The sequence below is a fragment of the Pelodiscus sinensis genome, chromosome 2 (assembly GCF_052426305.1).
Source record: "Pelodiscus sinensis isolate ZL-2025 chromosome 2, ASM5242630v1, whole genome shotgun sequence".
Lineage (NCBI taxonomy): Eukaryota > Metazoa > Chordata > Testudines > Trionychidae > Pelodiscus > Pelodiscus sinensis.
Window position 1 is genome coordinate 222,186,009 of NC_143053.1, and position 14,624 is coordinate 222,200,632.

The window sequence follows — 14,624 nt, forward strand, 5'->3', positions numbered from 1 at the left end:
ACCTGAAAGGTCTATAGTTCCAGAAATTATGAATCCAGCAGTATCTGATTCAGGTGCAGGTCAGTTGTGTCTGGCCTTCAGTGTTCTATCAAAGTATTGGATTGTGGCTATGTTCACAGTCACTGTCGACCATACCTTCCCACTGCCTGGCTCAATAATTGGGCAACAGTGGCTCTTTCACTGCTACCTCCTGGAGTCCCTTTCACCTTGAACACAGGTCATGCAACCATATCTGACGTCATGCCTCTGAAGTTATCAAAGCTAGTACTGGTACACTATTTGCATTTGTGCATGGGGAATCCTATGACACCTAACTGCATTTTGTCTTCTCATGGCAGAGGGAGTGAGTGTGTCTCATGCCATGTAGGGTTGCCAGCAGCGTTCCCTGTAAGCTGTGCAGCACCACAGCTTCACAGGTGATTAATCAGGCCCACCCAGTCATTGAGCTCTGTGCACAGAGCCCTGAGTTTCTGACTGGGCGGGACTGATTAATCATCTGTGAAGCTGTGCTGCCAGGCAGCTTAGAGGGAACACTGGTTGCCAGGCATCTAGATTTTCACCAGAACACCTCGAAAACAGACCCTGACAGCTCTTGTCAGCCCTGCCAGCCAGGCGTTAAAAGAGCAGTAATGGCACAGCAAGGGCCCAGGAGCCTTACCTTCCTTGGCTCTGCATGGCTCCCAGAAGCAGCCACCAGGTCCCTCCAATGGCTTCCCTGAAGGAAGGGTACATCTGCATGCTGCCTTCATGCCTTCAGGTTCACCCCCACAGATCCCATTGGTTGTGGTTTCTGGCCAATGAGAGCTGCAAAGTTGTCACTCAGGGGCAGGAGCAGTGCATAGAGTTCTAGCTCTGTAATTCCCATTGGCCAGGAACTATGATGGAAGTTGTGGGACCAGTGCATGGATGGAGGTCTAAAGATGGAGATCTCACCACCACCCTCTCAGCCCTGAGTCCCCTCATGCATCCCAAACCACTGATCTCCAGCCCCATCCCAAAGCCTGCACCCCTTGCCAGAGTCCTCACCTCCCTCCCTTCAACCTCCTTCCTCTGCTAGGTGAAAATGAATGAGTGTGGGGGGATAACAAGTAATGGAGGGAGGTAAGGTGGAGTGAGCAGGGATGGGGCCTTCAAGAAGGGGCAGGGCAGGGCTAGGCTGGAGAAGGGCTTTAGAGAAGGGCGGGGCAAGGGATGGAAAAATGTATTTGGTTTTGTGGGATTAGAAAGTTGTCAACTCTAATTAATGTCTATTGTCAGTTAGAATATCGAGGTGGGAGGGCTTGAACCAGCACACAGAGGACATGCTAGAGAATCAGTAGGCCTTGATTGAAAAACTGTATGGTAGACAGGAAACAGGCAATACCTTATACTCTGTAGCTATTTTGTTTATCAGCAATTCTTTTATATTTCAGCATCTTATCCATTTTGCAGAATTCCTCAAGGATTTTCCTTCCCCCTTGAGTTTATGTTGACCTACTATATCAGGGTACATCTAGCCTGGCATTTTTTTCATTCCGGAAAACCTCTTCCACGTCCAGGAAACACATTTGCTCTTCTGCTTTTTTTTGTAGAAGAGCAAACATGCTCTTTTGGGGAGCCCTGTATACCTCGTTCTCAACAGGACCAATTGACGGAAAAGCTTCTTCTGGAAAAGCAAACAGAAGAAGATACGTAAATTGCTCTTTCGAAAAAAGGCGCTATGTAATACAAACTGTGCTTTTTCGAAAGAGAGCATCAAGATTGCCTAAGCACTCTCTTTCAAAAAAGCGTCTTGTGTTTTCGAAAGTACTGGCTGTAGTCTAGGCGCTCTTTTACGAAAGAGGCTTTTTCTAAACTATCTTTCGAAAAAGCCTCTTTCAAAAGAGGCTTGCAGTCTAGCTGTAGCCATGTGTCATGCAGAACAAAAACATTTTCAATGACATAATTGTGAAATAATTTAACTGTTTAATTCTGAAAATATTATAATGGGACATGCTTCTGAAATAAAATTCCAAGTTGATCCCATTTTTCAAATCATGTAATTTTTTGTTAAATATATTTCAAAGTTTCTCCAGTCAGCTCTTCTGTATAATTCTTGCATTTGGAGCTCGACATTTCATTATTTCTGGACAGGTAAATCTGATTTGGGGCTTTAATTCATGAGCACACAAATACCTACAGATACCTACTCACCTTTAATTGAAATTACAACTTCTCTCATCCTTCCAAGTATATAAGGAAGTATAACTATGCAGATTAATTGTTGATTCAAAATTCTTCTGGCATATATGCAGATCTATAATGACCTAAGTAGGGCTGTCTCTAGACTGTATCCCTTTTCCGTAAAAGGGTTGCAAATTAGACATATCGCAATTGCAAATGAAGCGGGGATTTAAATTGCAAATGAAGCGTCGACGGAGGCATGTAGTTTAGACGTACCCTATGTGATAAACTAGGTCAATCTTAACCAGATGTATCATGCTGACTTGGCCTAGCTTAGTTCATAATACAGCTATAATGCCTTATCTTGTAGATAAGATTTTTATCTTCACTCCGTTTTTAACCTCTGTATGTCTGATACATGTTAGTTTATCTATCTATCTATCTATCTATCTATCTATCTATCTATCTATCTATCTATCTATCTATCTATCTATCTATCTATCTATCTATCTATCTATCTATCTATCTATCTATCTAAAGATAAAACCTAAGTATCACAAAACCTGTTTGCTATTCTCTGTTCCACCACTGCTTTGCCAAGTATGTTTTCGTGAATTAAACATTCATTTTTGAAGGAGAGGGAACAGCTTTGAACTCTTACTCTGTTTGCTCCCTGATATCTTCACTAGAGAGTTGATTGACCTGACAATGTCTGTCAAACTAACATAAATCCAGAAAAACTGTATTGACCTGTGGTTACCCTGTTGCCTGTACTTCTGTGGAAGGAAACTTTGGACTTAGGAGCAAAGTTTACACTAGGAGTTTGTGTTATTTTAAAGAGCCACATGTGACCGGATATTTCCTTATTTAGAGCCTAGAGCTTTCCCCTGATCTATCAGCCTTTTGAAACTGAGGAGGACCTGCCACCTAGCTTGTTTGAGAAGGATTGTATTGACAGCAACTAATTACGGCTCATCTCTTGATGGAAAGGAGTTAAGCATTTGTGATGATTCTCTCCATGTTGTTGGTTTTTCTCTCCCTCATTCACAGTGCTTTGCAGCTACTGGGTAAGTCCCCGTTTTGTCTCTGCTATAAAACTGGATATGAAAGTGCTTCTCTTTTTCATGCTTTTCCTTTGGTGATCTGGTGCAATCTGATTATTTCACATTTCTTATTAATTCTAATTTGAGAGGTTTAAAGAAATGGGATAAAGATCCTTATCCAGATGTGTTAGACTTTTGTCAGAAGGTGTATATCTACAGAAGCAGCAGAAGAGTAGAAGTAACAGCAGATGGAGACGCACTTACATATAGTATTAAAGATGCTTGTGTGAGCTGATTTAATCAGCAATATATGTCTATTTTAAAAAGCAAACTACTGTATTGGAGCTGTACCTTCTTCCACTTTTGATGAGTTTGTAAAAGATATGATGTGACTAGCAAATGAATAATTGGTTATGGAGTGGAGATAAGAGATTGTTGTTAGAAATATATAAGCTTGAATGTAAGAAAGTATCGAGGATGTAGGTAAAAACTGGTTGTTGGCATTAGCACTGGGCAGAGTTATGTTGTTTGTGGCTATTTAACTCAGAATAAGAACTGCTGGACTAGATCATGGTAGAGCGTACATTGATGGGAACAGGATGCAACCAGCCTTCCCCTGTCTTTCAGTGAAAGGATCACACAACACAACTGCTAAGTAAAGCTACCGCTCCCTGTTAGCACTGCAAAAAACATTAGCCATCCAAAAGAGGACTTAAGTGAGCATAGAGCCTGGTCTTCACTCTGTTCTTCATCAGCCACTAGAATCCATTTGAAAGGATTGCACAGCTGCAGCTGAAGTGGGAACTTTACTGGTATCCCACAAGGAACTATTCTTATTATACTTATTATTAGTACTAACTTGCACTTAGAGGCACTAACTGGCACTGGGGCCACTAAGTTAAGCACTTCTTTATAAATACAGTAGCAGCTGTACTCAGCATTGTTCAGGACTTTAACTGAAGTAATTTTTTTAAATACATGAAAAATTTACATGCTTGATTTCAATTAGAAAAATTAGAGAAAATGAGTGTTCAGGGGATGAAAATGGTGGGCAGGCTGAGAATTGAACCCAAGTCCTCTGATATCAGTCCAGTGCCTGAGTAACAATATTACCTTTTTTCATGGTGGCTCAGGGAGTTCCAGATTCTTCTCCAACATGTCTTCAACTCTGTGCATCACAAAGCTGTGATGTTACAACACAAATTCTAGCCCTTAGGAGTGGGCGTCACAGGGAGCTATGAGTGCTCTGGTTCTCTGAAAATGAGTCTAATTCTATTTAGATACTTAAATATTGATTTAGAACCTTAAATTTGGACATCCAAGTTTGGTATATTTAGAGATAGTATGGAATAATTCCCTTTCCATCTTAAACTGTACCTAATAAAGTATTTGGAATCAATACATGTCTATAAAATTCTGTTTGATAAGATATTCTGTAATCCTACTAAAACTGTAACATGGGCTGGAGACAACTTCACTGCGCCCTGGGCAATACGGGGAGGGGATTGGCTCTGGGCCTCCTGGAATGAGCAGGAGCTTCGGTGCAAGGAGTGTGGCCTCAGGTGGAAGAGATGGAGCTAGAGGCTAGCCTCCCCTAGCTAGCCCTCAATTCTACCCTGGTCTCCAGCAACGATTTCAAGGGCCTGGAGCTCCATCAACAATTTCAAAGGCTGCTGCCACAAAAGAGGCAGCTAGGAGCCCTGGGTGCTTTTAAATCTCTGGGCCCTGGGACAATTGTTGGCAGCCCTGATTGCAGCATGGAATTGTGGGTAATGGATTGTTTAAAATTACTGATCAGAAGCAGAACTGAAGCAGTCCTGGGCCTACATATGAAAGAGGTTTTTTTAACTTAAAAATTCCATAAAAGATAGAGTTGCTTGACTTAGAAAAGTTAATGTAGCAAGATATATGTAATATTGCACTAGGTGAGTCGGCTATTGGCCCCTTTGCAGCCTCCATCATTAATTTTTTATTATCTTTTAACCATTTAATCCAGTTTTTCTTCTTAGTATCCACTGGGACAAATGAGGCAAGCGTCTCCTGGCACTCACCACCCATGCATATACATTGACAACAAATGAAAAAGAAGGATTCCTGTTTATGTGAACTGTGATGTTGCTTAACCATACTTTTACATACTGTGTTTTGTTATTGTAGTTGGAATTTGCCTATCATCTGACTGTATTTGTTACATTTAGGGAGGTCAAGAGAGTAAAAAATTAATTGCAATTAATTACACTGTTAATAATAGAATATCATTTACTTCAATAATTTTTGATATTTTCTACATTTTCAAATATATTGATTTTAATTACAACACAGAGTAAAAGAGTACATTGCACATTTTATTTTTGGTTACAAATATTTACACTATAAAAAATAAAATAAATAGAATTTTTCAGTTTACCTAATACAAAAACTGTAGTGAATTCTCTTTATCATGAAAGTTTAACTTACAAAAGAAGAAAAATGTATTAAAAGTAGCTGCTTTCAAAAATAAAACAATCGAAAACTTTAGAGTCACCAAGTCTACTCAATCCTGTTTTCTGTTCAGTCAATTGCTCAAAGAAACATGTTTGTTTATATTTGAAGAAGATAATATGCCCACTTCTTATTTACCATGTCACCTGAAAGTAAAAACAGGCATTTGTGTGGCAGACAACCTCCAAAGATTCACATGTCCCTTCAGTCTTCAACCATCATTCCAGAAGATTCCATGCTGATGACAGTTTCTGTTTGATAATCATCCAAAGCAGGGAGGACTGATACATGTTCATATTCATCATCTGAGTCAAAGGACACCAGCAGAAGGTTGATTTTTTTCAATAGTTCTGGTTCTGTTGTTTCCACGTTAGGGTGTTACTCTTTTAAGACCTCTTAAAGCATGCTCCACGCCTCATGCCTCTCAGATTTTGGAAGACATTTGAGATTCTTAAATCTTTGGTCCAGTACTTTAGTTATCCTTAGATATCTCACATTGGTACCTCCTTTGCATTTTGTCAAATCTTCAGGGAAAGTATTCTTAAAGTGAAAATGTGCTAGGTCATCATCTGAATCTGCTATAACATGAAATATATGGCAGATTGCAGGTAAAACAGAGCAGGAGACATATAATTCCCCTCCAAGCAGTTCAGTCACAAATTTAATTAATACATTATTTTTAATGGGTGTCATCAGCATGGAAGCATCTTCTGGAATGGTGAACAAAGCATGAAGGGAAATACAAATGTTAAGTATATCTGGCATGTCAAATGCATGACGTTGCAAGGTCATACAAAAGTCCCCTGTGAATGCTTGTTCTCACTTTTTGTTGACATTGTAAATAAGAAGTGGGCAGTGGAACAAGAAGTAGGACTGAGTGGTCTTCTAGGTGCTAAAGTTTTCCTTTGTGTGTTTTCTTTATGTAACAAAAAATCTGTATTTGTAAGTTACACTTTCATGATAAAAAGACTGCACTACAGTACTTCGAGTGAACTGAAAAATATTGTTTCATATATGGTTTCTTTTGTCTATCATTTTTACTGTACAAATTTTTGTTATAAAAATAATAACATAAAGTGAGTAATGTATACTTTTCATTCTATGTTGTAATTGAAATCAATATATTTGAAAAGGTAGAAAAATATCCAAAACCAGTACATTTCAATTGGTATTCTATTGTTTAACAATGCGATTCAAATGCAATACATTTATTATTTTTTTAAATCAAGCCTGATTTATTTGAGTTAATCACATGAGTTAACTGTGATCAGTCAACAGTACTTGTATTAGATTCTTACTTTGTGCTAGTGATAGGGCGTAGGAAATTGTGCAGGATAACATGCTACTGTTTTTGTATACGATGTAGTTGTAGACATATCAATGTCAGGATATTAGAGAGACAAGGTGGGTGAGATCATGTCTTTTGTTGGACCCTTTCTACTGGTGGGAGATACAGGCTTTTGATCCATACCAAGGTCTTCTTTAGGTCTGGAAAAAGTACAGCAAAATGCAAAGGGGAACAGATTGTTCAGCATAAGTAATTAGCACATATGGTAAGGAACCATTCAAGGCAGAATTAATGCCTCTGCAGTCATAGGACAAAAAGAGAGGGTTGGTGAGTTACAGATTGTTGTAATCAGCCCTAAATCCAATTGCTCTGTTCAGACTACGATTGCTAGTGTCTCGCAGAGTTATGAATTTAAGGTCCCAGTTGTTTTTAAGAAGTTCTGTACAGGTTTCCTTTGAAGATGAGGCCTGATAAATCAGACATAGAGTGATTGCTTTGTGAAAAGTGTTCACCCTAGGTGATAGGATAGTTTTGTTTTTTATCATTTTCCTGGGTGAGTTCATTCAAGAGTGCCATAATTGTCTGGTTTCACCCACCTAGTTGTTATCGGGGCATTTAGTGCATCCAGAAATGTTTCTTGGAAGAAGTGTGTTTTGGAACAAAGTTAAAGGAAAAAAGAAAGTTTCATTACAATTATTGCCTTGTTAAAATGTGATATAAAATAAATGGTTACATTTCTTGTTAGCTTGATTGTCTCCCTGTGTTATATATTCACAATTCACATCTGATTTATTTTTTTGACTACTTACTTACTAGGGCACCTGAAGATACTGCCTCCATCACTATGTGGGACTTGAACCCACAACCATTTGCCATGGATAAAAGGCTCATCCTTGATTCAACAAAACAACACCTCACACCTACTTACTGCTTTCCCCTCACACTTTCTTGAACCCAAACACATTAAGTATTCACATTTTGTTTTGCAGATAATGAAATATTTTTAATCTATAATGAAGACCTCAAGCACTGTGTGCAAGCTCACAGTTCTAGATCTGTCACAACTGCCTCTTGCAACCAGGACACTGAGTCACAAAAATTCAGGTGGGTGTCTGACCACCAGCTGATGAGTGTAGCATTACGGCTATGTTTGGGAGTGCCTTCAAAGAAAGACCAGGTGATGGTTACTCTGTATCCTTGTAATAAAACAAGTGAACTCCAACAGTGGGAATGCAGAAATGAGACCCTTCTTGCAATCAAAGGAGAAGATTTTTTTTTTAACTCTGGCAGCAGAGAAAAAGGAAATATGATGCTACAGAAGGAACCAAGTGTGACGAGTAAGTGGAAGATCTATGGAGCCATGGATGATTTGTGTTCTCAGGGCTATGAAGGTAAAGTCTGAAATTTAAACTCTTTATTCTCCTGAACTAACTTTTGAGTCTGTGTCAGAGTACCTAGATTTATATTCATCTAATCATAGAATGAGCCATGCTCAGTTCTCGTATGAGACTCTGGTAGAGCATGACTTGCCTTATGCATTCCAGCCCTGCAAACACACTCTTCACTTTACACACACGTCATATCCTGATATGATTTGTTCAGCACCTTCAAGGAAACAAACCTCTAATACTTGTTGTCTTATTTGTAAAATTAAAATGGAATTATATTATTTCTAATTATTAAATGTAACTATAGCTATTCAACTGCTATGTATATTAGGTTGGAAATTAGGAAAAACCTCCTAATAGTCTGGGTGGCTAAACACTAAAATAAATTGCCTAGGGAGGTTGTGGAATCTCAATCACTGGAGATATTTAAGAGCAGATTGGATAGGCATCTATAAGGGATAATATAGATGGTGCTTGGTCCTGCCGTGAGGTCAGGGGACTGGGCTTGATGATCTCTCGAGATCCCTTCTTGTTCTAGTATTCTATTATTCTATATGTGCAGATAAATTACATTGTACTTACTGGATAAGAGGCACAAATTTATCTCTACTTACTTCACACTTCAACTTTAATTAATTGGTTAATTAAATCATTAATATCAGAAAAGAAAATCAATTCTATATACAACTCCATATGCTGTAAGTGACTTTAGAAGATGAAAAGTCCTTTTAATGGTGAATTGAAAATATATTTAGTTAAAATGTACAATTACTAAAAATGAAGCTATAAGAGGAATGTAATTTCTTCCATTCAAAAAACTTATCATGGAATTAATTTAGTGAAAATAACTAGCTGCATGCACCAGCTCATGAGCATGAATTCTGAAGGTTCAGTTTCCAGCTGTAACTGCTAACTATAACGCTGAACAAATGTATAAGGGCAGGTCTATACTATGTTGATCTAAGCTATGCAATTTGAGTCACATTAAAAGTGTACCTCAAGTCAACCTACCTTAGATTTACTTTCTGTATAATCCACACCATGCTAGGTCAACAGGGAAAACTCTCCTATCAACTCATTCACCTCACTTTGTTCTACTGGAGCACTGGTGTTGACATTCAAGCAATTGGCAGTTGAATGACTGGGTCTTCACTAGACCCACTAAATCTATCCCTGGTAGATTGATCACTACAGCATCAATCCACTCAGTAGTGGAGATGAGCCTTAAGTCACACATGCTCCAGTGCTTCCTTTTCTATCTTTTGCTGCTCTGAGAGTACCAGTGGCCCACCAGTGACCCTTCATGCAGTGCCCTCCTGCATGTGATACAGAGGATTAGAGAGGAGGGTACCTCAAATGTCCTTAGTGTTATACTACACTATTTCTATACTGAATTTTATCATTTTGTATCCTCAGATTTATTTACACTGCTAGGAAATGCCAATGGGGCACCCTGCGTCTTCCCTTTCAAGCTGAGTGGCAAATGGTATGCTGAGTGTACAGATGCTGCAAGGTCAGATGGCTGGCTTTGGTGTGCAACAACAGCAGACTTTGACACAGACCAATTGTATGGATTTTGCCCATTAAAATGTAAGTTCTGAATGTTGACATAAAAGCATGTAGTTAGGAACTAGACTGTTGAAATATCACTTACGGTGTTGTGTTCATAAGGCAAAAACTTGAACTGATATATTTTACCTCATCTTCTGTCTTCACCTTATAAAAGTTTTTACAGGGCAATATCTAAATTTTAATACAGTATAAGGCAGCCAAAAAATGTTACCCACGTACATCTATATTAATAGAAAAGAAGCTCTGGCGATTTCCATATGGCAACCAGTGCCTTGGTCAGTGTTATCAAATGCAGAGCTTTGATCGCCATCTCTAGGCAATTCTAATCCTACTACAATCAGTGTAAAGCCACTAGTGAATCAGGGAGCCATTATCAGCTGCCTAAAGAGCTACTTGCCTCTGCACCTCTCACAGTCCCTTATGTTGGAGTTACAGGTAGTGTGATGTAGGATTTGGCTGTGCTAGGTATCTATAGTCTTCTGTGTTGTGCAAAGAGAAGAGAATGGAACCACAGAATCTGTCCCAGTGTGAGTAAGGGTGTAGAATCAGGCCATTAAAATCTTCCTAGAGAGTCGCATATGCAGTTAAGTATCAGAGGGGTAGCCATGTTGGTCTGAATCTGCAAAAGCGGCAAGGAGTCCTGCGGCACCTTATAGACTAACTGAAGTGTAGGAGCATAAGCTTTCGTGGGCAAAGACCCACTTCATCAGATGCATGCATGAAAGCTTATGCTCCTACACTTCAGTTAGTCTATAAGGTGCCACAGGACTCCTCGCCGCATATGCAGTTAGTAGCCATAAGTGGGGTCAGGAAGGAATTTTCCCACAGGTCAGATTGTGACCAGTGGATACAGGTCATACACCAGATTATCTGAGTATATCTCACTTAATTATTCCCATTACACAGGTCTCTAGCACTCAGTCCTCTTTATTCTCAGCCTGTAGTGCATACTAGACTAGTCTCCTATGAAATGCAATACTTTGATTTAATATCAGTTAATTTAATATCAGCTTAGTGTGTGGGTGCTGCATGCTGTGATTTACAGGAGGTCAGACTAGATGATTTAATGGTCCCTTCTGGACTTAAAATCGATGACTCTGAGACCCTATTAAAATGGATACACTTGAGGTCAGAGTGAAGGTCTCACTAAGAAGTTTAACTCTCAATTTCCAGAAGATAATATAAATGCAATCTCAACCTTAATATTGCATCAGTGTTGCCATTTGCTGTTAATTTCCTTGCTTTTTCAGAAAAGAAGTCAAAGGCCAGATTCACCAGTGTGCTCTGACTGTATCGTGCCTCTCCTGTGATGAAAAGCAACTGTGAATCTGCCTTAATTAGCCAATGAAGATGTTTGTAATTGTAGTTCAGCCAGCCATAGCGCTGAAACTAGAGATAAAACTAGAAATATATAACTCATTCCTGAGGGCACAATGACTGTTGAGTCAACTCTAATCTTTCCTAGACTTGTCTGATGCCATCTCCCAAATACAGTGTCATGGGAAGGTGCACAGAGATACCCCAGAGATGTGCTTTATAATTGTGTAGATAAGAACATAAGAATGTCCATTCTGGGTCAGACCAATAGTCCATCCAGGCCAGAATCCTGTCTGCCAACAGTGGCCAATACTAAATGCCCCAGAGGAAGGGAACACAACAGGTAATCCTCACGTAATCTCTCCCCTGTCACCCACTCCAGAGAAACAGAGGTTAGGAACACCATTCCTACCCATCCTGGCTAATAGCCATCGATGAACCTAACCTCCGTGAATCTATCTAGCTCTTTCTTGAACCCTGTTAAAGTCCTAACCTTCACTACATTCTGTGGCAAGGAGTTCCACATGTTGACTGTGTGCTGAGTGAAAAAAAAACCTTTCTTTTGTTTGTTTTAAACCTGCTGCCTATTAATTTTATTTGGTGACCCCTAGTTCTTATATTGTGGGAATAAATAAATAACTTTTCCTTATTCATTTTTTCCGTACCAGTCATGGTTTTAAAGACCTCTATCATATCCCCCCTTACTCTCTTATTTTCTAAGATGAAAAGTCCAAGTCTTTTTAATCTCTCTTCAGACAAGACCTGTTCCAAACCCCTAATAATTTTTGTTGCTCTTTTCTGAACCTTTTCTAATGCCAATATGTGTTTTTTGAGATGAGGCAACCACATCTGTACCAGTATTCAAGATGTGGGCATACTATTGTTTTATATAGAGGCAATAAGATATTTTCTGTTTTATTCTCTATTCCTTTTTTAATGATCCTTTGGACATAAACCACAAATTCTCACCTACCCCTCTACTGCTTACTATGGAAACGTGCGAAATCTGTTATGATTGCGGCCTTCTAGTATCATGGAGAAAAAAAACAGGATTTTCCACCATTGCCTTTCTTTCTTTCTTTCTTTCTTTCTTTCTTTCTTTCTTTCTTTCTTTCTTTCTTTCTTTCTTTCTTTCTTTCTTTCTTTCTTTCTTTCTTTCTTTCTTTCTTTCTTTCTTTCTTTCTTTCTTTCTTTCTTTCTTTCTTTCTTTCTAGTTTGATGTTTGAGCTATGAAACTGACTAGAATCCCGTTTTTAAGCAAAGGAATCTGTTTTCTCTGTTGGAACAGTGTGGTTTTACAAGTACACTTAGTTAAATGGTATTATTTATTTTATATGCATTGAGTAAAATGAACAGCAACATTGTATCTCATTTCTCTCATGCAGCTAATGAAACTAGCAGATTCTGGACTACGGACCCCTTGACAGGCATTCACTACCAGATAAACTTCCAATCAGCTCTAACATGGCACCAAGCACGGAAGAGCTGCCAGCAACAGAACGCAGAATTATTAAGTATTACAGAGATACATGAGCAAATGTATCTAAGAGGTAATTTATGAAAGCAATCCTGAGTGAAAACATGAGTTTATTTTTTTTTATGTTGGATCACTAACTTTTGAGTGGTTTAATCATACATAGTAATTATTGAGATCATTGACTATTGGCATTGTGCTAATCCATAGGAAAAAAACCTAAACACAGAAACTTGTTTTTTAAACAAAATGTGGAACTTCCATACAAATAACTTATGAAGAATTGATTCTGTTCCCTTTAAAGTAAATAGAAAATTGACTTAGGTGGGAGTTGGATTAACCTCAAAGGAAAGTATTTTACGAAAATGTCTTTAGCATGATAACACAGAAGGAAGACCTTTTCGGTGCATAGTACAATGGATACTGACCTTATAGTATAGGAAAATCAACTGTTCCACCTATAGAAATTCCAACACAGACAACATTGTAAGAATTTCCTTTTTTATAAAGCACGTATCTGGATTAACCCTGTTTGTAACTCACATAAATATTGTGCACATATGTAGAGGTTCTGTCCGAATGAGCCTTTGAATCATTTTGTATCAAAACTTAATGTGAATTTAGTGATACAAATATTATTTTCAGTACTTAATACCTTTCATTTCCAAAGTTTATTGCAGACATTAAATACTGTGGTTAATGACAGCAACTTCAAATAAAATAATGTGTAACTTGTATTTTTGTCATCCTCTGATCATCTATGACCAAAAACTAAATTGTTACTAAATTAACACTTATATTTTAAATAGTATATTTTAATAACAATATAGTGTATTTTCTACGAGTAAACACAAAAAACATGTTGGCTTTCAGAAACCACTATAAGCAGAAAGCTAATAGCCTCTTGGAAATATTGCGGCTGTAAAATATTTTACAACAGAGGTATGATAATTATTTTCATTTCTTTGGTTTCTTAGATTTGATTGGCAAGATGAGGTCTGCTCTCTGGATTGGACTTAACAGTCTGAATTTCAACAGTGGATGGCAATGGAGTGGTGGCAGCCCTTTTAGATATCTAAACTGGGCTCCAGGTAGGGGTAATTTTTAGAATGTTTTTTAGGATGAAAATTTGCAGCTAGAATGTTGAATGGGATCTCAGTCACAATCTTGCACTATCCCACAAAAATGCACTAAGCTATATGATTAGAACTTTGCTGAAGCTGAGTTCCATTTTAAAGATCCAACAGTAGAGGGGGGTTTAAAATACATAATCTGAAAATAATAAAACAGAAATAATCATCTTAAAGAAACCAAGTTCATTAGAAAAGAAAGGAAAAATCCTGTATCTCAAGTAAAATGTAATAAAATCCTATTTAGCTTCTGTCCAGGTAACAGCTGGATTATATAAGGCATTTATTTTATGTTAATTGAGACAGCTGTCATTCCCTTTGTGTCCCCTTAAAACTCACAATCTCAGTTTGATTGTGTCTCCAAGTGTTAGCTCTCAGTGGCAGAGGGCTTCATTTTTAACACAATTTCTTTTGCTTCAATATAAAAAAAACCAATGAAATGCAGAGTCCCTAATCAATACATGTGAAAAGTATAAATATTCTAGCTGAAGTTACCCGGTGTTACTTGGGAAACAGGAGGAACAAAATGTAGAAAAACAGTAGTCCATTATCTTTTTTTGAATGGTAGAAAGGTTGCACTGATTTCTATAGAGATTACAATATAGTTCTGCATCATTCCTAGGGTGGGGGGGAGGTTACATGCGGGAAGGGCACCCTAGCTTGCTCTCGGGACTGCAGGTGCCACGGAGGACAGAGCAGGTGGTCGAGCCATTGTGCATGTGGGGGTCGGGGCACTGTGTGCTGGCACGGGGACAGGGGGAAAGGGTTGCTTATGTAACCTCGCGGGCG

General features: G+C 38.4%; 1 protein-coding gene across 1 annotated transcript in view; it reads left to right on the forward strand.

Moving 5' to 3' along the window:
* Positions 1–2,999: 2,999 nt before the first annotated feature.
* Positions 3,000–14,624, forward strand: part of LOC102456945 (macrophage mannose receptor 1) — a 49,953-nt gene continuing 38,328 nt past the window's right edge. The window contains exons 1-5 of the mRNA XM_075922477.2: positions 3,000–3,209; positions 7,944–8,345; positions 9,759–9,932; positions 12,617–12,781; positions 13,683–13,796. Of these exons, the coding sequence (XP_075778592.2) occupies positions 3,149–3,209; positions 7,944–8,345; positions 9,759–9,932; positions 12,617–12,781; positions 13,683–13,796 (916 nt within the window). The 5' untranslated portion in view covers positions 3,000–3,148. The remainder of the gene's footprint in view (positions 3,210–7,943; positions 8,346–9,758; positions 9,933–12,616; positions 12,782–13,682; positions 13,797–14,624) is intronic.